The sequence below is a fragment of the Taudactylus pleione genome, unplaced genomic scaffold, assembly GCF_031769625.1.
Source record: "Taudactylus pleione unplaced genomic scaffold, aTauple2 ptg000660l, whole genome shotgun sequence".
In the NCBI taxonomy this organism is placed as follows: Eukaryota; Metazoa; Chordata; class Amphibia; order Anura; family Myobatrachidae; genus Taudactylus; species Taudactylus pleione.
In genome coordinates, this window is record NW_028285062.1 from 129,001 (window position 1) to 155,411 (window position 26,411).

The 26,411-nt window shown below is 46.2% G+C and overlaps 1 protein-coding gene across 3 annotated transcripts in view; it reads left to right on the plus strand.

Annotated features, from left to right (window-relative positions):
• The first annotated feature begins 8,218 nt into the window (after positions 1–8,218).
• Positions 8,219–26,411, plus strand: part of RCOR1 (REST corepressor 1) — a 45,025-nt gene continuing 26,832 nt past the window's right edge. For 2 of the 3 annotated variants that reach the window (XM_088455552.1, XM_088455554.1), the window contains exons 1-2: positions 8,219–8,545; positions 8,640–8,702. In XM_088455552.1, the coding sequence (XP_088311678.1) occupies positions 8,395–8,545; positions 8,640–8,702 (214 nt within the window). In that variant the 5' untranslated portion in view covers positions 8,219–8,394. The remainder of the gene's footprint in view (positions 8,546–8,639; positions 8,703–26,411) is intronic. The other variant, XM_088455553.1, reaches the window with a different exon arrangement.

The window sequence follows — 26,411 nt, forward strand, 5'->3', positions numbered from 1 at the left end:
GGTCCACGGAGTCTGTTCCAAATTGAGAGCTGATGTGTAGTCAATAGTCCAGATGTATCCTTGAAGTTGAGGGGGTGCTCAAACAACTAACACGTTTCGCTGGGTAACCCCCAGCTTTGTCACCTTTGATAAAGCTGGGGGTTACCCAGCGAAACGCGTTAGTTGTTTGAGCACCCCCTCAACTTCAAGGATACATCTGGACTATTGACTACACGTCAGCTCTCAATTTGGAACAGACTCCGTGGACCATACATCACATGTTTGGGCAATCACCAAGGGACAGTTGGACTGTTACAGCCGCCTCTTAACCACCTTTTGGACTGCTGTGTTTCATCACTCCAAGGGACAGAACAAGAGCGTGAAGCTGCTCCATTACACTTTGGATCCCTATCATCGTGAGTTGGTTAGAGACATATCCAATTGGAATATTTAATATCTTGCCACTGTCACCCAAGGAGTCCTAGAGACTACCATCTCTGACATTTTTTCCACCTGTATACCTGGTTCATGTGGGGGTAGTGTTATTACAGATTGTTTTACAGATTTATGTGTGATCAATTTTATTCATAACATTAAAACATCAAGTTTTATTATTCATTGCACTTCATCTGGTTTTAATTGATCAGTATTCAATCCTCATGAGCGCTGTATGTTATCTACTTTATGCTGTCACTCTGGTCTGGTTAGGCCTGGTGGTGCTTCCGTTACACTCTGGTATGGGCGCCGCCATCTAGCCTCCGGACATGTGACCTAGTCGCCCTATCCTGGAGTTCCACATGCTCTCTCTGGCCTGTCATAGTGCGGCACTGGGTATTTAAGGGAGTGCAGAGCTTCCTTTCATTGCCAGTGCAACGTGTTTCTCAGCGAGAGCTGAGAGAGAGTTCCTGTGCTTTCACCTGTCTGATGGGATAATTACCTAGCCTGCTTCACCCTGCCTGTTCCAGCCCCGCTGGATTCTCCTGCCTCCTCCATTGCCTCTCCCTTGCCTGAGTACCTGTGTCAGCTGTTACCCTGCACCTTGCCTCCACTTGCATTTCCTCTGGACATTATTTCTTCAGCCTGCATTCATTTCAGCCTCACAAAACCTGGAATACTGGACTACCTTCTGTTATCACTACCTGGAATATTTCCCATTGCCTCACTACAGTTCCCAAGTGCACTTAGTGCTATACCCGGACTTTCTGTTTTGCCACATTCATGTCTGTTAAGCCACTCATTAAAAACTCCATGTTTATTTTTAAATCTGCTTCAGTGTCTGCTCCTATTACCACCCCGAGCCCACAACAAAACCAGAACCTCACAATACATATATAGAGATAAGGCCCTTCCACCTCTTATTTGATGCTTACTCTATGGCTTAGTGCACTTGTTGCATACACAAAGTAGACGCAGCCAATGTGTGAGGTGGATAAATACTCATGAGCAGAGTAAGTTTAAGAAATGAGGCACCGTCCGACACCTGCACATAAGATGACAAAGGTTCCGGCATGCCGTTATATCGTCTGCACATGTGCCATATTTCTGCTGGTTTATTCGGAAGTTTAGAGCCGGCGACATGTTTATGGTGATTTCTCCTGGAATATTGCTCCCCTGGCCACTCAATCAGACTTTGTTCTAGGTGCAGGATGGGAGGCGCAGGCAACCCATTAGCCATGGGCCCATGTACAATTCACACCCTGCAACCATTTATGGATACTCCACTCGTCATGAGAGCGCATCCAATCCTATCACAAAGAGCCAGTGACATCATTTGTGGCTGAAATCTGGCTCCGCAGTGTGCGGGTGACAATCTGCCCCCACTGTGTACGGGTGACAATCTGCCCCCACTGTGTACGGGTGACAATCTGCCCCCACTGTGTACGGGTGACAATCTGTCCCCACTGTGTACGGGTGACAATCTGCCCCCACTGTGTACGGGTGACAATCTGCTCCCACTGTGTACGGGTGACAATCTGCCCCCACTGTGTACGGGTGACAAACTGCCCCCACTGTGTACGGGTGACAATCTGCCCCCACTGTGTACGGGTGACAATCTGCCCCCACTGTGTACGGGTGACAATCTGCCCCCACTGTGTGCGGGTGACAATCTGCCCCAACTGTGCACGTGTGACAATCTCCCCCACTGTGTACGGGTGACAATCTACCACACTGTGTACAGATGACAATCTACCCCAACTGTGCACGGGTGACAATCTGCCCCCACTGTGTACGGGTGACAATCTACCCCAACTGTGCATGAGTGACAATGTGCCCCAACTGTGTACGGGTGACAATCTGCCCCCACTTTGTACAGGTGACAATCTGCCCTAACTGTGCACAGGTGACAATCTCCCCCACTGTGTACGGGTGACAATCTGCCCCCACTGTGTATGGGTGAGAATCTGGCCCACTGTGTATGGGTGACAATCTGCCCCACTGTGTAATCTGCCCCCACAGTGTATATTTTCCCCCACTGTGTACGGGTGACAATCTGCCCCACTGTGTAAATCTGCCCCCATTGTGTACGGGTGACAATCTGCTTCCACAGTGTACTGGAAAAAAATCATTTTGTATGGGTGACATTTTGCCCCCACTTTGTATTGGTGAAAATCTGCCCCCGCTGTATACAGGTGACAATCTACCACACTGTGTACGGGTGACAATCTACCACACTGTGTAAATCTGCCCCCACTGTGTACGGGTGACAATCTGCCCCCGCTGTATACAGGTGACAATCTGCCCCCCACTATAAACAGGTGACAATCTGCCCACTGTGTAAATCTTCCTCCATTGTGTACGGATGACAATCTGACCCCACTGTTTATGGGTAACAATTTGCCCCCACAATGTACAGGTGACAATCTACCCCCACGGTGTACGGGTGTCTCTGTAAAGGTGTGTGGTAGCGCAGTTGAACAAGACAACCGACTGACACTAATTTATTTCTACACAAATATAACTGCGAGTAGAATGCTATCACAACCATTTTGTAGGCAGACAGGGGGATGTGCCACAATCTCGGGGCTGTAGAACGGCAGCAGCAGATTCATTACCTGAGACTGTTGTATACAGCAGTGAATTCCCACTTTCTCCCCCGTCCCTCTCACAGAGGGACTATGACAAATGACTCCTGTAGTGTTCTGAGCAGAGCATATAACATTGGTTTATGAATAAAAGGTGGGATGTGTTATACACAGTGAACACTTTTCACCAAGCCCACCTGTCCATGCACTTAACAGAGGCCCTGATTCAGAGCCGGACGCTCTGACAGAGCGCTCACTCTGAATCAGGGCCGTCCCTCTGAATTTAAGAGCGGCCTCCTGGCCGCTCGCATAGCTGTGGGTGGCCACCCACAGCTATAGCGAGCGGCCAAAATGATGGTCGCGATGGTCAAGACCATCGCGACCATCGGGCTTGCGACGAGACCCTTGTGGTAGGGTCTCGTCTGCCGCAAGCCCTGGAGTGCTTTTGGCTCTATCAGAGCCAAAAGCACTCCCACTGACATCACTAGTGATGTCAGTGGGGCCAGCCCCAGACGGTAGGCGTTCCCACGGGAACGCCTCCATCTGGGCAGCCACGCCCCCGGCACGCCCACCAAAGGGGGCATCCTGTCACTCACCTCCTTTGGTGCGAGACCCATAACGACGGCTTGGCCGTTGTTATTTGGGTCTCGCGCATGCGCACGACGGAGCCGCCTCCGTTGTGCGCATGCGCACTTAGCCAACATCGACCAGCTTGCGAGTGCTCAGCATCAGGCCCAGAGATCCTTTCAAGGACACTCAGACAATAACCTGGAAATGAAGATTCTGGCTCCCGCTTAAACATACCAATGGGATACTCAGCAGCGCATATCGTACAGTGAGATTATACCGGGAATGACGGCTAACAGTAACAGTAACAAACTTTTACACAACTTTCCTTTCTGGGTGGTGATTTGCAGACGTTATCCGGATAAGGATAAAGACCTGTCATCAGGTTTTTTCCCTCGAGGAAGCCGCTCTCTGAGTAGAAATCAGCTGATTCCCTTCTGCTGCAGCCTCCTCAGATAGCTGTGAAATGACAGATAGCTTGGCTAGTCCTATAATGATCCAGTTATAGTGCAAATGATGTGACATGACCTATAAGACATGTATGTGCAGCAGTGTGACTGTAAAGGCCCCCATACATCAGCAATTGATTGCAGCAATCGTACAATTTGCAATCGATTGTGTATAAAAATCTTTCCCTTTTTCAATCGATTGCAGATGTGCCACAATCGATTGAAAAAGGGAAAGATTTTTATACACAACCGATTGCAAACTGCACGATTGCTGCAATCAATTGCTGATGTATGGGGGCCTTAAGATGGTCTCCCCCAAGCACAGCCATATGCTGCCCTCCCTCAATGCATACTTTCACTTTAGTGTAAACACCAGCACTTCTCTTAACTCATTCACCGCTGAGGGGGCCATTCATTATCATTAGACTATTTCCAGAGGACCCTCCACCTTTTCCTTTGGAAAGTGCATTGAGAGGCTTAACCCCCGCTAGTCTCCTGAGGTCGGCTGCATGCGTGCTGGGACGATAACGCAGCAATGTCACCTCCAATGTTTCCCTGTGAGACAGGGCTTGGATGAGTCCCCTGCAGGATGCTGAGTGTACATACTGCACAGGAAGTCAGTGCATTTCTGCATGTATGAGCTCCCAAGCGCTGGAGCCTACAAAGCTGAGGCCACTGTTATTATACTGCAGTTATATATGTTACCATGCACTATCCATCACATAATATGGCTGTGGCCACGATGCACTGGTCACAAAGGTCAATGCTTAGAGTGTATGTATAAGGGAGGGAGTTCCCTGGTAATACTCATTGTTCCTATATATGCTGCAATCCCACCATTTCTGATAGCAGCTGCAGCCCCCATAGGTTTCTATAGGGGTTTGCAAAACTGTCAGATTTAGCAGATTTACTAAGCTCTGAAGATGGCATTATCTGCTGTATCCTATGGGCTACACGTCACAGAATGTACCGAGAGAGGGTTCCGCCTCGGCTCTGGACACGGCACATACGTGGTCAGTAGACTGGGCATACGCAACAGCTCTGACAGAGGAGTAAAGAGACCGCTGATGGGCGGTATTATCACATACTGCAATGCGAGTTTAGGAGCTAATATAGCGCTTGGATGGCACACAGTATGTGATTATTCATAAATGGCCCCCTAAATGGGAAACGGTCACAATGCACATAACAGATCTAAATCAGAAATATTATACGTAGCAGAATGAATTAATTTGTGACTGGCTATTTTCTCCTATGATTTTCTGTATGTTTGCATGAAAAAATCAAAACTGTTCCATAATGACGTTCCAAATTTGACGTCGCCACGAGTGTGAGGGTGTGGTATGACATGTCGACAGGGTCTGAATGTGGACATTTAGGGAGTATATTTACTAAAGTGCAGGTTTCTTTGAATTGGAAATATTGCCCATAGCAACCAATCAGATTGTACTTAACATTTATCTAGCACCGTCTACAAGATAATAGCTAGAATCTGATTGGTTGCTATGGGCAACATCTCCACTGTTAAAAACCTGCATTCACTATGTGACACTCCTATATCAGCCTAGGCATGAACACAGCCTAACCCTAATTTCATGTATAACGCTGACATTTTGAACCTATCAACATTTTGACTGAACGTGTCGACATTCTGAATTTGAACATTACAGTGCCTTAATTTTGAATGTGGACATTCTGACTACGTTACAGGGTGGGTTATAGGCATGAGTACACCTAAATGCTAAATCTAGATTATGTTCTTAGGGACCACGACTTTTCAACTGAGATAAAAGGATGGAGAAAGCACATTTCAAAGGGGGATTTTTTTTTTTATGCTGTCACTTTTAGTTCTACAAGCGCCAGCACACCCAAGCAGTTTATGGCCACCAGGGCTTGCTGGGACCAGTAGTGTAGTGCCATGTATAAAAATGCTGATTTTACACACACCGACTGAAGTTTTATTCTAGTAGGGGTGAATTATTTTGCTGAATAGACTGAGTCACATTTTATTTATTTTACTTTTTTTTTTTCAAATTCTACATTAAAATGCCAGACATTATCATTAGGATGATTATCATGAATGACATCTCTTATAAGTGGCCACATCATAGTCCACTTATACTGTATAGTCATGCAGACACATTTAGTGCATTGTGCTGAGTTGCCCATGTGTTAATAATATATACATGTAACAATGAATAAACATGTAAATGCACCATTTGTATGACACGCATTTTCCGTTTATGTCTTTGGACCTCAAATACGTCCCACTCTACATGAGGCTTTAAGCTTCATTTATATTGAATATTTATTTAGTATAAGCTTTGTCCTGATTTTTTTCCTTTCTTGCCTCTTTTAAGCATTTTCGAAGTGATTTCCATACACTGTAATCTACAAGCACACCCAATATAAATGTCACAAGAGTGTTACAACATGTCCTATGCGCTTTATTACAAGGTTAGTAGGAATTGTTCAACAATAGAGCTAAACAAATGAAAGTGCACCGCTGACAATACTGCAATGCAAAGTTATGCCAACCGAAGATAAGTAAACTTACCCAACACATATTAATGTGTTCTGTATTCAAGGTTCTGTTTATCTGAGGAGACCAAAATGTGCATTAAATTAATTTATATATGAAATAGCTTTAAAAGTATTTCAAACTCAATGATGCAAAGTTGTAGAAATGTGAAAGAAAATTAATGTTTTTAGAACTTCAAATAAAGATTTTACATTTCGTCAGTTAGTTAATAACATAAAAGAACCTTTGCAATAACTTTTTGTCCTTTTCTTCTCCAAAAGTTTTTTGGTAAAGGGCAATTGTCGTGTTAAACTATGTTTTTGCTGGACCCCTCGCTTCCTTATTATTTGTATAGTGTATTAGGGTGGAGCTGACAAAGAATAGGAGAAAAAGCAGATAAAATAGTAAAAGTGATTCAAATGTGACATAACCCATTTCATTTAACATATTTGCAAGTGCATCCTCTGTATGGCGATAAGTCTGTGTGCAAGGAACCCCACAGCCCCTTACTCTGTCCCGTACTCTTTTGTGGTGAATATTTCCAAATCAGCAGCCGGGAGTTAAGAAATTTGGGGAACGATGTTACAAAGGGTTAGAGTGGCAGAAAGTGACCAATGGGGGTTCATTTTCCTATTTATTTGGGTCGTCATTGTCCAGTTATTGGCCTTAGCCAGAGAGAGATCTCTAACAGGGGCGTAAGTAGGTATTTGAAGGACCCAAAGCAAAAGTGTGTAAGGGCCCCTATGTACCACCCAATGGTAAAATATATATATAACACATGTAGCTGTGACAAGGAAGATGGGCCCCTCTCAGCTCTGGGCCCCATAGCAGCTGCACCCCATGCACCTATGGTAGTTACGCCCATGGTCTCTGGAGTCTAGAATATAGTAGTGGCAGTTGCAGAACCTCTTAGGCAGCAAAGAATCACCACTATTGCCAGGCAGGTTCCATATCCATTTTATAATTTGGCAAAAGTGACTGGTGAGGGTGAGGGGTGCATTCTCCAGCTGTAACCATTCCACAAGTTGCATCCCCTCCCTCTGTATAGTGGATGATGAGTGCATTTCCCAGACCTGCCTTTTATGACACAGGGGAAGTGTGTGGGGGCTTATTATTCCTTCCCTACCTGTGGTAGCAAATATTTGTCTCACCCCCACATATACTAAAACTTATTAGTTAGCAGCTACATCATAGAGGCCAGCCCTGATTAATTATTGCCCCCTCATTGCTAAGTATTATATTAATGTAATGAATAAAGAAGTCTACATAATGTAACCCTCCGCCCCAGTCAGGTAAAGTAGTTCCCTACTCTTCTAATTCTTCCTATTCCTCACAAAGTCCCCCCGAGCGGTGACAGAGCGTCAGTGTGTAATGGCTGTCGGGTTTCTCAGTGACTTTCATTCAGTTGCGCTCACACAGACGCTCAGATAACGGGAATATAACCCTTTGCCCACAATATTAGAGAGAGAGCAGATATCACGGGGCGGAGGGATCCCAACCCCCTGAGCCCACGTACAGGAGAGCTGCCGCTGCGGCGCAACCGAACCAGGCCAGCGGAAGCGCCGGCTGCGACTGAGTGACAGGGCCGGTAGCCAATGACCGACGAGATGGCTTTCCAAAGTTGCGAGGCGGCCAATGGGAGGGGGGAAGAGGCGGGAGTAGGCGGAGCAGTGGGTTAGGTTGGCACCGGCCGCTGTGGCTGCTGTGTGGAGAGCGGAGTCAGTGCGGGCGGCGATGTGACAGAAAGTTCTCCGCTCTCTTCTCTCGGCTGCGGAGACGGCACCGGAGGCGGCTGCGGGCGCTGGAGCTCAGCTCACCGGCCACCAGGCGTCACCCCCCCCAAAGCGGTCCCCCGATGCCAGCCATGATCGAGAAGGGGGCAGAGGTGTCGGGCAAGAGGAGGGGCAGGAACAACGCCGCCAGCAGCAAAACTTTGGCCCCCAATGGCAACGGCAGCAACTCCTGGGAGGACGGCAGCTCCAGTTCCTCCAGCGACGATGAGCACGGTAGGTCAGCCCCGGTGGTAGCCTCGAACTCTTCCCCCTCCTCGGAGTGATGAGCACCCCCCGCCTTACCCCCCTTCTCTCTCTGCTCCCCCAGCAGGTGGCGGCGGTATGCGGGTCGGGCTGCAGTACCAGGCGGTGGTGCCAGAGTACGACCAGGGTAAGTTCTGCACTATTGTGGTGGTAGCCTCAAACTCAGCGCCTGTGCCTCCCTCCACGGGGCAGCGCCTGTGCCTCCCTCCATAAGGGAGACCAGATTGTGTCTCAATCCATCCATGGGGGAAGCCAGATAGGGCTGTGACTCTCTTTCCTCCATGGGGGCAGTGCATGTGCTCCTTCCATGGGGGCAGATAGATGGGGCTGTGACACCCTCCCCCTCCCTACATAAGGGCAGCCAGATGGGGCAGGCAGTGTGTCTGTGCCTCCCTCTCTGGGGGCCGCTAGATGGGGCTGTGCCTCCCTCTCTGGGGGCCGCTAGATGGGGCTGTGCCTCCCTCTCTGGGGGCCGCTAGATGGGGCTGTGCCTCCCTCTCTGGGGGCCGCTAGATGGGGCTGTGCCTGCCTCTCTGGGGGCCGCTAGATGGGGCTGTGCCTGCCTCTCTGGGGGCCGCTAGATGGGGCTGTGCCTGCCTCTCTGGGGGCCGCTAGATGGGGCTGTGCCTGCCTCTCTGGGGGCCGCTAGATGGGGCTGTGCCTGCCTCTCTGGGGGCCGCTAGATGGGGCTGTGCCTGCCTCTCTGGGGGCCGCTAGATGGGGCTGTGCCTGCCTCTCTGGGGGCCGCTAGATGGGGCTGTGCCTGCCTCTCTGGGGGCCGCTAGATGGGGCTGTGCCTGCCTCTCTGGGGGCCGCTAGATGGGGCTGTGCCTGCCTCTCTGGGGGCCGCTAGATGGGGCTGTGCCTGCCTCTCTGGGGGCCGCTAGATGGGGCTGTGCCTGCCTCTCTGGGGGCCGCTAGATGGGGCTGTGCCTGCCTCTCTGGGGGCCGCTAGATGGGGCTGTGCCTGCCTCTCTGGGGGCCGCTAGATGGGGCTGTGCCTGCCTCTCTGGGGGCCGCTAGATGGGGCTGTGCCTGCCTCTGTAAGGGCAGTACAGGGGCTTAGTGTAATAGTCTTCAGAAGTCCCCAGGTGGAAGAAATGTGTTGGGTTAGGACCAGATGGAAGAAATGCGTTGAACTTACCTACCTGGTCACTTACAGCCACATTTGTGAGCTTAGATTATTTACATTGTTACCTGCACTGTCAGCTGATTCCTGGCTAAAGGACACTATACTACAAGGACTTCACTGAGACAGATAAGCACCTTGTTATGGATTCTGTGTACGTTCTAATGGCTTTTTTTTGTGTGTGTGCAATAAATATATATTTATAAAACATATATTGCACTATGGAGAATTTCTTTTATCTCCCCATGCCATAGGGAAGCCTATACATGTCCATGTGATGATGGTTGTCTAATACAAAGCGGAACACAGATGAGCCTTAGATGCCCATTTATCACTAATCACATACTCACGGTCTATGCCATCTAGCTGCAATATTAGCACCCATAATCGCATTGCAGTATGTGATAATACCGCCCAATTGCACATGCAAGAACAGGGGTTCCTAAACTCTGCCATTACAGTCCATAGTTTATGGATATCTATGATAAAGCACAGGTGACTTAATTAGTACCTCAGCCAACTTGGTTTAACCACCAGGGCGCCTGGCTATCCTTCAAACTTGGACTGTAATGGTGAAGTTTGGGAACCTCTGCCTTAATCCATTGCTGTGCAATATCACACTATTGGGACTATCATTTCTTGTGTGCTTCTATAGTGGCGTCCTCTACATACATTTGAAAGTCAGCAGCAGCTATGGGCCCCATTTAAGAATGTGTAATATATTTCTCTCCCTCCCTCTTTATTATTGCCACTTTGCCCCACCATTTTTAATCTTATTACGCTATTGTGAGTCTTTTCTTTCATATGTATTGTTATACCGGAACCGTGATTCCATGTCCAAATGAGACACATGGCAGATCCGATTAAGGTTATTTACTAATCCAGGAATCCTTTGACTGCTAAGCATCACTATTTCTTATTTGTTTGGTCTGAGCAGTATCCTATACACACTGTTACACACTCTATTGCACTATTAGGCGCATCTGCTTTCTCTACCATTTTAGATTTTACTGACTGATCGACCTAATCAGTATATTGCTGGATAAGCTGCCTCCCAAACACCTAAAGGGGTAGTGTAATATAGGGAAAGTACTGTAATCCAACTCGCAATACTCTACACTAGCTATTGCTATTTAATGTTTGAATTTTTGTAATATATACTGCTGATTATTGTATCTAAAGGAGAAGCTGTAGGCAAGTGCTGCCACCTAAAAAAAAAAAAAAAAAATTATATAGTTTTTTTTTTTTTAGATCATATGAGGGGTCAACATCATTTCCCTCTACAGCTCAGTGCGGGTATAGCTGGGGGGGGGGGGGGGGGCATGTTGTCCCAATGTGCCAGCAGCAGCTTCTGGTAATATATATCTCTGCATTGAAGTGCTCTGATTGCTGGAAGCTAATATTGTTTTTTAAGCATAAATGTAGACAAACTGCTCTGTTTAACTTGGAAAAGTTGCAGAGCAGTGAGGGGCCAGCTTATTGACAGAAAAAAAGAGGGAACGAAAAAGTTCCCCAGCGCTCAGTGACCATCGTTCCGTCTTATAAATAGCGCTACGTGTAAGGAATCCGCTAGTACAGTGATCCTGGTAGATGGTTGGTATTAAAGTGAACGGATGAGAGTACTAGCATTGCATTTTGGAACCTGTGTAAGTTGGGTGACTTGCTGTACTAGTAAATGATATACACACACTTGTATTCATGTGGATAATGTGAATGTGACATTAGGAAGTTCTCCCTGATGCAGTGTATAAGGGCTGGCTTGCACCAGTATATGGTGGAGGGTATGGATGTGGTATGAATATATAGTACATAGGAGGGCAAGTGCAAACTCCTCATTCTGAAACTCCTGTGTACATAAAAGCATACATTATGTATCTATAAATTGCATTTTTTCCCCCTTGGTAACTTTGCATATGTCTAACACCCTCCTCAGCTTTTCAGCATAAATGGTGGGTGGCTCAGCCTGGACAGAATCTCACTTCTCAGCTTTGTATTGTGAACTGAGGCATTATCCTGCCGCCCACTATACAATATGGTGCGCGGGAGCTGCATGGGACGCTGTTTGTAGCAATGGATGAATGTTTGTTTTTCCCTTATTTCCCCATAACATGTATATATCTGATTATAGAGAGTTCATGCAAGACCTTTCTATACTTGGTGACATAGAAATATTTTTCAATGTTATTCTAAACATGTCCGTGTTAAGTTTAAGGTCTTTGGCCTCATATTTTTTTTTTTTTTCCTCTTAAATGAGCACATGTTGTGTGGAGGCTGGCGGGCGCGCACTTGTTGTGTGGAGGCTGGCGGGCGCGCACTTGTTGTGTGGAGGCTGGCGGGCATTCACTTGTTGTGTGGAGGCTGGCGGGCGCGCACTTGTTGTGTGGAGGCTGGCAGGCTGGTGTGTAGATGCTTGTTTTTAACTGAAGATCTATTTAAATTCTTTGCTCCATTATAAAGTAGCTTTGTGTTATGTCTTTTTGCAGACATATTGTTCTGTCTTTTTATATGCAAATTACATTCATGTCGATTGTGAAACACGAGGGGGAAACTTCTTTTTGTTTTTGTATGTTGTTTTCCATAGTTTAGTTTTTTTTTTGCACAATAATTATTATATACTAACTCAGCTGAATGTGTTTTTAGATTCTTAGCTTAATTTATTTTTCCTAAATATGTTCCTTAAAACGTAATCTTGCCTGCTACAATACATCTGTCTCATTTATTGAAGGAAAAAACAATTCCTGTTCCTGGACATCATTTTTCCCTGAAACGTTCTGTCAGCATGTAGGCATTGGGTGTGCACAAAGATGATCACAATGCTCCCTGGCAGCAGTGTAACATGCCATGTTTGTGTCCATTGTGTAGTCAACTACAGCAATGCACATGGGTTTCTCTGAATCCTTTGCAGTGGCTGATGGGAGGCTGTCTGCACTCTTCAATTTAGCTGCTATTTTGCGTCTGCTGAGACACAATAATGTAATGGGTTGTTCTGGGCCCATTAACAGGAGTTACAATGATAAAGCAAATATCACAGCATTAACGAAATGTTGCAACATTTGCAGATTGCTGTATACACTACTCTGTAAAGCATATTGTTTTCTTAGTTCTAGGGGCATATTATACATTAAGTTCACAAACATCTGTTTTACAAATGTCATTAAACACCACATTAAATGGTGGAAGTCCTGGTACCCCTTTCAGCATAAGTTAGAGGGGAGACATCACTTTGCCCAGGCCTCTCCCTTTACAAGCCATGTTCATTTGAATCCTCATGGTATTAAAATATAAGTGGTATGCTTGCCTGGTTCTGAGATGATTACCGTCTTTAATACAGAGGTCTTTGTGCCAGAAATGTTGGCTGCTTAGTATTTGTCGTTGGCATTTAAAGGACAAGTGTTGTCATCTTAGTTTTTTATTTAACAGCTGTGAACTTCCCATAGTCTACTGCTGTCCAAGAGCTTTTAAAAACTACTGACCATGTGCTTGTAGGGTGACGTTATTGGGGGCAATTCAATTCAGCGGGAGTTGTATAGCGCTGGGAGGGAGCTCTCGGAGCTATTCAATTCACTGCGATGTTTACTCCGGAATGCAGTTAAGTCGGAGAATGACGGTTCTCTCGACTTACCCTGGGTGTTTAGTCGTGAGAACAGGCATTCTCTGACTAAAGTGCAGACCGTGAGGCTGTTAGCATTGCGCTAAACCGGAAAACAGCCTTGCGGCCGGCACTTTAGTCGGATTTCTCCTTGCACCCGCTGAATTGAATCGCCCCCATTGTGTCCTTTTGTATAGGTCAGGTATATTCATTGCTGTCAGAATATACAGCCTGTGGTTAGTAATGCGGTTGCTTCTGATAGGAAGGCGTTGTGCAGACGTATAAGAATCGTCTGATGCCTGTGATGAAATACACGCTATCTTGTAGTAGGGAGCTGTAAATGGACACTGGACGGTTTATTAGATTAGCGCAGTAGATACCACCTGTATCTGTAGCCAAACAAGTGGGGTGATGGGTTGACTGATGGCTCCATCTGGCCTGTGGTACTCTCTATACACGGATGCTGGCTTGAGTTCTGTAAGAATATTACTTATGAATAAAGAATTATTCGTACATCAGCAATCCCTTAATGTCTACATTCACATCTATTTCTCTACATTAAAAAGTTACAGGATATCTTTACCCAAGTCTAACAATTAGAGCATAGGTTCTTAAACTCCGTCCTCAGGACCCCGAACGGTGCATGTTTTCCAGGTCTCCTCACAGTTTCACAAGTGAAATAATTAGCTCCACCTGTGGATGTTTTAAAATGTGTCGGTGAGTACTGAATACACCTGTACACCTGCTGGGTGACCTGGAAAACGTGACCTGTGTGGGGTCCTGAGGACCGAGTTTGAGAACTGCTGAATTAGAGTTTTGGATGTTGTCCAGTGATATAAAATGCATGCATACATACAAACTTTCATTAGGTTCACTGAATGCAATGGGCCTAATTCCCTGGGCTGCTGAGACGTCAGGTGCTGGAGAAGGGGTGTGGCCAATCATGTGGGAGTGGTCATACCCTGCTCTGCATATTGTACACGCAGAAATGGGAGCATTGCTCCATCTCTGACAGAAGCGGACCCTCCAGAAAGGCTTGAACCCTGGTAAACTGTACCCACTCCTCTGTGGGCCCCTGCTAACTCTGTTGGTGCCACCTAGTCTCTGCATGTGATCGGTTTTAAGCCGTGGGTAATGATTCCTCTTCCCTGAGAATCTCCCATTCAAACATAGTGAGTGGGAAGGAGAGAGGAGTGTGGCGTGGGACAGTCATGTGCGTTGGGGACTCCATGCAGGTGCTCACTCGAATCGCTAAGGGGGAAGGAATTCCACTGTTTCTTGCTCTCCTCTAAAGTGACTCATTTAAAATGGGCACCCATCATTTATCCCAGATTTCTGCTCATACCCTCTTGAAGTGTCAGCTGAAATCCACCTTAATTCAGGCTTTTGGTGCCTTAACGGCAGCGTGCCCGGCTTTTGGACACCTTATCTGGCGCTTTGTACGGAAAAAGCTGCTTTATGTGGCAAAGTTTGTGCGTTTTTGGTGCAAGAACGCGGCCATCACGATCAGCCAGGGGAATGGTCGCGCAGGCAATTGAATTCGCTCCTGTCAATTTAGACTCTAGCTACGGGTGCACAAAAACAGTTGAATCGCACCTAAGAATACTGATGGTCAAATCAACTATGATGCAGCCTACAAAGAACATGGAGTATAAACGAGGTTCTTAGCCCCTCCCCCTTTCATTGGAGACCCCAGCAAGTGGTGAACTTGAGGGTAGGTGAGCACAGGTTTGGCTGTGACTGGCCTTTACTTTAGCTTTGCTATGTTTTACTGGTATAGAAGTACTTTCGTTTCACTAAGAATAGGCATCATTGTCATTGCTGATCCTTGTGTGATGTCCTTGACATTTATTTGCAGCACTATGTTCCATGATTAGACCTTATTGCTGTAAACTTTCCCCAGGATTTCTAAATGATAAAAATAAAATCTATCTATATGTTCATTTTCAGCGTTCAATATATTACAAATGTTTATTTTTTAGCAGCATCCCATGTAATAGGGGTAAATACTGTGTGACAAATGTTTTTTTTTTTTTTTTTTTTCTTTTGCATAAGGAATTTTTATTTTAAGCACAAGCCAAAATAAAGTAACACAATAAAATCTTACAACTTTTTAGTGTTCAGGCTTCGCACATTCCCTTTCAGGTGACTGTGTGTACTCTTCTGATGTGTAATGTGGGACATGCTGTTAATTATGAAGCCTTATGTCCTTTCCTGGCATGTCCTATTATACTGGAGTGAGAGTCCCTTTCCTGGGTTCTGTAACGGCAGGTCCTATTATACTGTAGTGAGAGTCCCTTTCCTGGGTTCTGTAACGGCAGGTCCTATTATACTGTAGTGAGTCCCTTTCCTGGGTTCTTTAACGGCAGGTCCTATTATACTGGAGTGAGAGTCCCTTTCCTGGGTTCTGTAACGGCAGGTCCTATTATACTGTAGTGAGTCCCCTTCCTGGATTCTGTGTAACGGCAGGTCCTATTATACTGTAGTGAGTCCCCTTCCTGGGTTCTGTGTAACGGCAGGTCCTATTATACTGGAGTGAGAGTCCCTTTCCTGGGTTCTGTAACGGCAGGTCCTATTATACTGTAGTGAGTCCCCTTCCTGGATTCTGTGTAACGGCAGGTCCTATTATACTGTAGTGAGTCCCCTTCCTGGGTTCTGTGTAACGGCAGGTCCTATTATACTGGAGTGAGAGTCCCTTTCCTGGGTTCTGTAACGGCAGGTCCTATTATACTGTAGTGAGTCCCCTTCCTGGATTCTGTGTAACGGCAGGTCCTATTATACTGTAGTGAGTCCCCTTCCTGGGTTCTGTGTAACGGCAGGTCCTGTTATACTGGAGTGAGAGTCCCTTTCCTGGGTTCTGTAACGGCAGGTCCTGTTATACTGTAGTGAGTCCCCTTCCTGGATTCTGTGTAACGGCAGGTCCTATTATACTGTAGTGAGTCCCCTTCCTGGGTTCTGTAACGGCAGGTCCTATTATACTGGAGTGAGAGTCCCTTTCCTGGGTTCTGTAACGGCAGGTCCTATTATACTGTAGTGAGTCCCCTTCCTGGGTTCTGTAACGGCAGGTCCTATTATACTGTAGTGAGTCCCCTTCCTGGGTTCTGTAACGGCAGGTCCTATTATACTGTAGTGAGTCCCCTTCCTGGATTCTGTGTAACGGCAGGTCCTATTATACTGGAGTGAGAGTCCCTTTCCTGGGTTCTGTAACGGCAGGTCCTATTATACTGGAGTGAGAGTCCCTTTCCTGGGTTCTGTAACGGCAGGTCCTATTATACTGTAGTGAGTCCCCTTCCTGGATTCTGTGTAACGGCAGGTCCTATTATACTGTAGTGAGTCCCCTTCCTGGGTTCTGTGTAACGGCAGGTCCTATTATACTGTAGTGAGTCCCTTTCCTGGATTCTGTGTAACGGCAGGTCCTATTATACTGGAGTGAGAGTCCCTTTCCTGGGTTCTGTAACGGCAGGTCCTATTATACTGTAGTGAGTCCCCTTCCTGGATTCTGTGTAACGGCAGGTCCTATTATACTGTAGTGAGTCCCCTTCCTGGATTCTGTGTAACGGCAGGTCCTATTATACTGTAGTGAGTCCCCTTCCTGGGTTCTGTGTAACGGCAGGTCCTATTATACTGTAGTGAGTCCCCTTCCTGGATTCTGTGTAACGGCAGGTCCTATTATACTGTAGTGAGTCCCTTTCCTGGATACAGTGTAACGGCAGGTCCTATTATACTGTAGTGAGTCCCCTTCCTGGATACAGTGTAACGGCAGGTCCTATTATACTGTAGTGAGTCCCCTTCCTGGATTCTGTGTAACGGCAGGTCCTATTATACTGGAGTGAGTCCCCTTCCTGGATTCTGTAACGGCAGGTCCTATTATACTGTAGTGAGTCCCCTTCCTGGATTCTGTGTAACGGCAGGTCCTATTATACTGTAGTGAGTCCCCTTCCTGGGTTCTGTGTAACGGCAGGTCCTATTATACTGGAGTGAGTCCCCTTCCTGGGTTCTGTAACGGCAGGTCCTATTATACTGTAGTGAGTCCCCTTCCTGGGTTCTGTGTAACGGCAGGTCCTATTATACTGTAGTGAGTCCCCTTCCTGGATTCTGTGTAACGGCAGGTCCTATTATACTGTAGTGAGTCCCCTTCCTGGGTTCTGTAACGGCAGGTCCTATTATACTGGAGTGAGAGTCCCCTTCCTGGGTTCTGTAACGGCAGGTCCTATTATACTGTAGTGAGTCCCTTTCCTGGGTTCTGTGTAACGGCAGGTCCTATTATACTGGAGTGAGAGTCCCTTTCCTGGGTTCTGTGTAACGGCAGGTCCTATTATACTGGAGTGAGAGTCCCTTTCCTGGGTTCTGTGTAACGGCAGGTCCTATTATACTGTAGTGAGTCCCCTTCCTGGATACAGTGTAACGGCAGGTCCTATTATACTGTAGTGAGTCCCCTTCCTGGGTTCTGTGTAACGGCAGGTCCTATTATACTGGAGTGAGAGTCCCCAGTGTTCTGCATACAAACCAATTTACCAGTAGGGCTGGCTAAAAAAGAGAAACTGCACCCAGGCATGGCATTAACCACAACCAGTGCAGTATGGCAGCAGTCCCTGTACTTTCAGTGGGGGAAACTGTTTGGGAAACAGATGGAGCATCTGCCTTGTCTGAGTTCATCCAGCAGTGTCACCAGTCTGGGGAGCTGTACACTACACTCTGCATAAACAGAACTACATTTAGGAACAATGTATCTTCTGTAGAATTCTGATTGCGAAGCAAAATATTGGCTCACGTTTCATCTGACACTGGGGATGGTAGTGGCACATTTATTTGGAATTTGTTGGTAATGCTGGGCCAAATTGGGGCTATGTATCTACAAGTCACCATGCAACAAGAGAAAAAGGGGGGGATCTGTTTGAGGTGCACTCAAATTCAAATCTAACTTTTACTGATTCTCTTTTTATATGATCACCGAAGCAAAGTGAAATAGTTAAAAATAAAAAGTAATTGTGTGTAAAATATGAAGATTTGGTTTAAGAACTAAAGCTGGGTACACATTAGACAACTTGCAAATGATGCAATGATTCAGCGATTTCCCTGGAACTCCCGGACAAACACACTGCAATCTAACCAATGACCAAACGATATATCGTACATTGTTTGATGGTTAAGATTGTTAACTATATAATGTAACCCTATCGCCTGGTCGTACGGTAGTGCGTACACACTGATCAATCTGCGGCGAATAGTTAACGAGATTGACAGATCTTCCTACATGTACAAAAGATCTGACGATGAGACCAATGACCCGTGGAAGCGCTCATCGGCATCGTGCATACACACTGGGTGATTTCTCATTTCGATTTGTCTGAATCGCCCAAATCGTTCAAAGTTTTGTCTAGAGCACAGGTTCTCAAACTCTGTCCTCAGGACCCCCAGCAGTGCATGTTTTCCAGGTTTCCTCACATAATAAGTAAAATAATTAGCTCCACCTGTGGATCATTTAAAATGTGTCAGTGAGTAATGACTACACATGTGCAACTGCTGGGTGACCTGGAAAACATGTCCTGTGTGGGGTCCTGAGGACTGAGGGCCTGATTCAGAGCCGGACGCAATTAGCGCTCGCTCGTCCAGAAAATAGGGGTGGCTATTCAAATCAACCGTTCGCTCTTTGCGGTCTGTTCACGTCTCTAGGTCTGAACGAGCGAACCAAACTTGCGGTCGTTTTTTAAAAAAATACGCCCCCTGGCCGCTCGCATCCTACGTCATGTCCGCTATTTATTAGATTAATAGAGTACATCGACCAGGGTATGAACTGTTCGCTATTCTTGGGGTTGGTTTTTCCTACCACAATTTTGCGAGCAGTTCTGACTATAAAATAACCCAGTGACGTGGTCAATGACGCTGCTGTTTTAATTATGCACACCCTTAAAACGCCCGTTTTGACCTTTAAGCACGCCTGCGTTCGGAACTCCACTCCCCGTTTTCAAGCACCTTCCCCCGTTACCACCCACATACGCCTCTTTCTGTCACTCAAATTATCAGGCATTCGCTATTTTGCGAGCACATGAATTTCAACCGCACTGACTGGTTCGCGCATGCGTATAACGATCCGTACGCATGCGCAGTTGGGCAAACATCGCTCGGAGCGAACGAGCGGCCGCTTACGAGCGGCTCTGAATCAGGCCCTGAGTTTGAGAATCACTGGTCTAGTGTGTACCCAACTTAACCACTTGCCTGGCACAGTCGTATCTGATACGACCAGTCAGAAACACACAGTGGGCGGCTGCTGGAAGTTAACTTCCAGCAGCCGCCCACCTCAGAGGGACCTGCTGGTCCCTCTACACTTGCGGCTCCCCCTCCTTTGTGTCCCGATCACTGCTGGCCACAGTGATCGGGCCCCGGCGGCACCCCCCTAGAAGCAGCAGCCACGGGTCATATAGCCGCTGCTGCTGCTGTGACCTGATCACTGTGGCCAGCAGTGATCGGGCAGCCATTTCAGTAACGGGCAGTAGCGGCGGCTCTGGTAGCCGCTGCTGCTATGTAGCCGGGCTGCTAGCGTGACACCCTCCCGCTGCGGCTGCGAATCACAGCCGCCGCTGCTGCTATGTACCACGGCAGCCCCTCCCGCTCCTGTCCAGCCTCAGCTCCACCTCCAAGTCCCCATGTGTCCCGATCACTGCTGGCCATAGTGATCGGGCAAAATATAAAATTAGTAATAAAATGTGTGTATGTGTGTGTATTTTCGATAGATATCGCCGAGCCTCTGTTTAGGGATGGCAACCAACCATCGATGGTTTGCAAACATTGATGGTCTGACTGAAAACAAGTGGTTTGCCATTGCTGGCGGCCATCGATGGTAGCCATCAATCGATGTTTAGGAATCATCCACAGTTGTGGTCTACACAGATCTTGCCCAATCGCTAAACACTTGATGGCTTCTAATGATGGTTGAACCATCAATGGTACAGCTGTCAATGGCCATCACTACAGTATAACATAAAAATTGCTATTTTTATGGTATACTGGGTTTTAAAAACAAAAAAAAAAAATTTTCAAATAAAATAGTGATGGATAAGTTTAAAATTATGTTGTTGACCTAATTCAATCATAAAAGAAACCGACAATTTTGGAGCGGTTTTTGGAAAAAGAATTCGTCAGTTAAGTGGTTAAAGGGGGAAAAAAAAATCCCTTAAATTGAATTTTATTTCCTTTAGCTCTTAGACCACATCTTCATACCGTGTACAGATTGGCCTTTTTCTCTTGCATGTTGTGTTCAATTTCTATAGATGGCACCCTCATTGTAAAATAGTGAGGGAAACTTATCAGAAATAGGGGAATTTCTTAATCCTTCAATATTATATAGACTTTCTTGTGCAACAGATACTTCCCCCTTTTTTTTTTTTTGTATTTAGGACAGTCATTCTCAAACTCGGTCGTCAGGACCCCACACAAGTCACGTTTTGCAGGTCACCCAGCAGGTGCACAGGTGTACTCATTACTAACTGACACATTTTAAAAGATCCACAGGTGAAACTAATTATTTTGCTTGTGAATCTGGGGGAGACCTTGAAAACATGCACTGTTTGGGGTCCTGAGAACCTGTGATCTAGGAGCAGGGTCCTACTTCCTGTTCTCTCAGCCCTCTCTCTAGCACCACTGACAGCCTTCACCTTCCCACCTGTAATGTGTACTGAGAATTGTGCTGCTAATTGTTACTGCGTTACTGTAATGTAATGTTCTGCGTTACCTGTACTGTCTTAAGGAGCCTATCCATTAGCAGATTAATTGAACGATATATCGTTCAGTTGTTAAATTTATCTGCTAATGGATAGGCCCTGAACGATGACAGATGCGCACTCCCGCGGCCGATACATTTTCTTTCATCTCTCCAACATGTTGGTCAATTATCGCTGACCGATATTAGAAATATCTGGCAGTTTTTAAGCGGTAAATGACGAACGATATTTTTAATGAAAATTCATAGAAACATAAAAAAAATCCACTCCCTGAATAATGTCATACAATATCGTTCGTCGTTCGCAAAAATCTGTCATGTACATGACTTGATATCTGTCACCGCAGTCCCAGGAATTTTCAAGGGATAAATCTTTTGTCTTTCATCGTTGGAGAAACATCTGCTAATGGATAGGCCCCTCTACTGTTGCCATATGTACGGCGCTGTGGAGCACTTGTGGTGCTTTAAAAATAAAATGTGATAATCTTCCAGTCACCCTAATGTACATCTCCCACATATCTCTCTGTAGCTTTCTAACCACTAACACTGGGAAATAAGTTTCTCATTAATGGTGGAAAAACTGTTAGATGACCGATACACTTCATACTTATTGTTAAAGGCAAATTTGGCTGGATGTTCCCTTTTTATCTCACTCATCTATTACTTTACATACGGAGAGCTATTAGTTTGCAAGTGACAACCTACACAGTATATTAGAATTGCTGCCCTCTGCACTTTGTGACCATTGTGGTCTGGGCAGTGACCTACAAAGTTACACTAAAGAGCCGCACCAAACTACAACTGATGTTGCCAGAGGGGGAGTGAGATGTAATGGAAAGTGCCAGCACACCTACCTTACCTGTGGTACTTGCCTGATCCTCCAAGGTCTCTGATGCCTGTAGCACTTCATCCCTCTAGGGTAGGGGTCAGGGAACTTTTTTACCTTTTACCACAAAATATATTTACATACACCGACGTTACCCCCTTGATTTGAAAGGAAGGAAATCTTATAGTAGTGCCTCCATATAATGCCCCTGTAGTTGCCCCATATAATGCCCCTGTAGTGCCGTTTGTACAAAAAAACCACTTATCTTAATCCCTGTTCCTGCATCCGCCGCCGTCCTGTCCGCGCGGCTGCTCCTCGGAACTATGGGAGGGACGTCATGACGTCTCTCCCATATTGCGCATGGAGACAGCCGGAAGCTGGAGTTCAGAGGAGAACTTCAGCCTCTGGCTAACGCGGCGCTGCAGGGAAGGAGCCGGGCGCCCGCTGGTAATATCACTTGGTGATCATGTACTGTTGATGTGCCCAATTAAAATTAATAAATCTTCTTTTCAAGGACATAGAAAATCTGCTGATCTATAGACCATCTGTTAAGAGACTTGGTTGGGGCAGAAGAATGAATCTTTTTGTTCCTGGAAGTCCTGAGGGTAACTTCCTGTTAGGGGAACGTTTGCCAACCATGTCCTGATGGCAAAACACCCCACTGCTTACTCGCCGAGGAACGATCTCCGTTATCAGCGCTGCAGATGTCATGTAACACTGACTTTGTATCTCAGTCCACACACTGTATTCTGCTAAATCATATCACACCGTTTAGAAGAAGGACCTCTTCACATGTTCTGTCACTTGAAGTCCTTTCTGCAGATAGAGATGGGAAATGATGGCAAATGTACTGTATGTGGGGGGTTTCCTCAGACCTACTTACCTCTAGGTATAGTCCCATAATAAGAGTCTATAACCTACTTCTTTAACGGGGGGGGGGGAGAATAAGGCAGAATAATGAAAGCTGCAATATGATTGGTCCTCCTGTATCATGTCACTCCTGTAGTAATGCATACAATTATTTGGTCCGTCTCTTAAGCTGGGTACACCCTAGAGGATTTTTTTTTTTTCGAGCTATTTGTTGTTTTCCGACAGACATAAACTACAAATCGCCCAGTGTGTATGCACTATGCACGCACCTGCGGGGTCGTCCGTCACAACTTCAGATCTGCCGTACATGCTGCTCTATCTGAAGGTGTGACTGGTGATCCCATTCATTTGGATGCGGTGGGGGAACGACGTATCGTGCGGTCGTTAACCAAATCGTGTGGTGTGTACAGACCGCACGATATGTCGTCTGTCGCATCGGCCGGGTTCACAGGTTGTCTAGTGTGTACCCAGCTTTACTCTGTCACACAATTGCAGATTATTACAGAGTAATACCATTATGGCAGAAAACAGACTACTACGTATTGGCAAAGAATAATGATCTTCTGCACTGGGTATAAGTGACAGACTGGCTATACTCCTTATCAGAACCGCACCTATAACTAACTTTTTATTAAACTTTTGTTATTCCATTTTCCTAACTAATTTGTTAGGTCAGCATCTGAATATATATTCACTATCTTCCCTGGTCCTATCTACCCCTTTATTCCATCATAAAGACTCCTTCTTGCACCTGGCATTCGGGGTTAATCAAATAAAAGTTACAACTAGTGGTTGGTTTTCTCCTAGTTCCTATAATGGTGGCAGACCTTGGATATCTGATATCCCTGAACATTACAGCAACTAGGTAACCAACATTTTATGCTTACTCTGGGATCACTAAACACTAAAGGATGCAGTGATGCAAGATCTTACAGAGATTACATCGGTCAGCATCAAATCTTCCCCCTTCCCCAACCAACTCACTGAAACGTTCCCTTTACCTGTCAGCGGTTTATGGGTTGTAATTGTGCGTTCCACAGTATGGATGGTCGCTGTAGGCATGGCACAATGCAGGATATTTATGGAAATAGGCCGAGAATGTTGTAACCACGTTTTGGTTAATCAGGGGTTGATTGATATTTTTCTAATGGACAAAATATCAATCTGGTTGCTGATGGTTAGCGAGCTGCCCCATCGCCTGTGTAACATGTCCTATAGCTGTCCGCCAATGGTTGTTTCTTTAGGTGTTTATTACGCTAGAATGTCTCTAGGTTAAAAACTGCATGCTGTAAAACGGGTTCTCAAGTACCAACAGGTCATGTGGGTTTCTCTATTCATGCACAAATGAGTTAATCAGTTTTGCTGTGTCAGTAATTATCCCACCTGCTTCCACAGGCTGAAATCCTCAGAACATGGCCTGTTGGGGGTACATGCAGCTGTAAATAGAAGAGTTATGTGTTCTTCTTCTAGTGGGAATTGCGACATTGTAATCGTGCAGTCGCTCAGTAATCGTGCACAAATCGTGCACTTTTATGTCGGAGACGACCAGCGATGCGCACTCCCGCTGGTCGTTTCCGACATTGTCCATCGCCTGAACATGCAGCACAATCTGCCGATAACGACAAATTGGCCATGTTCAGGAATGATGGACGGTGCCTGCACTGAGTGACTGATCGTTCAGTGCAGACACTACAGGGGATCAGGAACGACAGTACGATTACGATATCGTAATGGTACGGTCTTTCCTGATCGCCTAGTGCAGGGGTTCCCAACCACGTTCCTCGAGGCACACTAACAGTCCAGGTTTTAAGGATAGCCATAGTTGAGCACAGGTGACTTAATTAGTACCCTAGTTATTTTGATTTTACCATCTGTGCTTAAGCATGGATATCACTAAAACCAGGACTGTTAGTGTGCCTTGAGGACCGAGGTTGGGAATCACTGGCCTAGTGTGTACGCACCTTAAGTGCATCATCTTGGCAGCCAAAGGCTAAAAGTGCCGATTGTCTTCTTCCTGGTTTTGTGGTTTCAAAGTATGTGCTGGCTATGCAGGCCGATGGGTAATGTATGTGCGCTGGGTTGTGTGTTTTGTTCTGACTGATTTTTACACCCCCCCGTATTGTTTTGGCTGTGCACGTAAGTGTACGTTTTGTTGTGCGGAGCATTTTTTCTTCTCTTTTGCAGGGCAGTGGTACGTACCTTCCATTTGTGCTTTAGCATCTCTTCTTTGTCTCACCAGTAGCCAATTTAGCAAAATAAATGACCTTTCCTCCCGCCCCCCAACAGATTTATTATAGATCTTATGGTTTTATAATAATATGTGCCGCAAGTTTTGCATTGCGGGACATACAAGGACACAAAACTACAAATGAAGCAAGAGACCCGAGTGCACAAGTCACGTGAGAACAATTGCACATCATGACAGGATGTGTGCAAATTAAATATTGGGCCCAACTCTGGTATTGGGTAGGAACCCCCCTTTACCCCCCCCAGAATGGCCTGAATTCATGGCAAGGGCTCAACAAGTTGCTTAGAGATTCTGGTCCATGGTAACGTCAGGCAGAGACTGAAGATGTGTCGGCTGTGAATCTCCTGTTCCCCACATCCTAAAGGTGCTGTATTGTAAGGACCTGGTGACTGGCGGCCATTGGAGTACACTGACCTCATTGTCATGTACATGGAACCTGACGTGTGCTGTGTGACATGACGAGTTATCCTGCTGGAAGTAGCCGTTAGAGGATGGGGAGACTGTGGCCATAAACATGTTACCCTGGGGCCTAATGTGTGGAAAGAAAACATCCCCCTCACCACACCACCAGCAGCAGCCTGATCCTCTGACACAGGCAGGATGGATCCATGATCTCACCCCACCATCTGTGTGTCGCAGCAGAAACTGATTCATCAGACCAGGCGACGTTTCTCCAGTCTCCAACTGTCCGGTGTTGGTGACCCTGTGCCCAGCGTAGTGTCAGTGTCCTGGTCTTATCTGACGAGGGACCCAGCCTGGTCTCCTGCTTCCACTACATCAGTGTTGGCTTACCTTGACACTCCAGCTGTTATGGAACTACATAACCCAGCATGCACTGCTACAGTTTTGCTATTAGGGCATGCCTAAACTGTGGCAGGGCATGCTGGGATATATAGTTCCACAACAGATGGAGTGTCAAGGTTAGCCAACACTGCACTACATGGTGTGACGTGCTATGCCGTCAGATGTGCCCTAATGCCCATCCCTGCTGTAGCGCACGGTTATTTCAGTTAGACTGCTCCACATTCGCTTGACAGTCTGCCCATTTTCCCTTTGATCTTTCATTGACAAAAAGTTTGTCCACAGAATTGTTGCTCACTGAATACTTCTTGTTTTGTGCACCATTCTGTAACCTCGATAATAACACAGGATCAGCACTTTTTTAGATACTGAAACTACCCTGAGGCAGCAACAATCACTTCATCATTGTTTGATTAACAACTAAACCTCTTGACCATTTGTGCGTAGATGTTTTTTTCTATTTTTTTTCCCCTAAAGTGAGTTGCTGATGATTGGAAGAGGAGATATCTGCATTAATGTTTAGGTGTACATGAAATGTAAGCTTATTTGAGCAGGGCGCTCTGTCTGTTTCATCCCTCCCCCTAGGCCCGGAAACTGTGTGTACACTACAGCCATGCCTACACTTGTAGCACCTGTCAAGTATTGTTGCCTTAGGG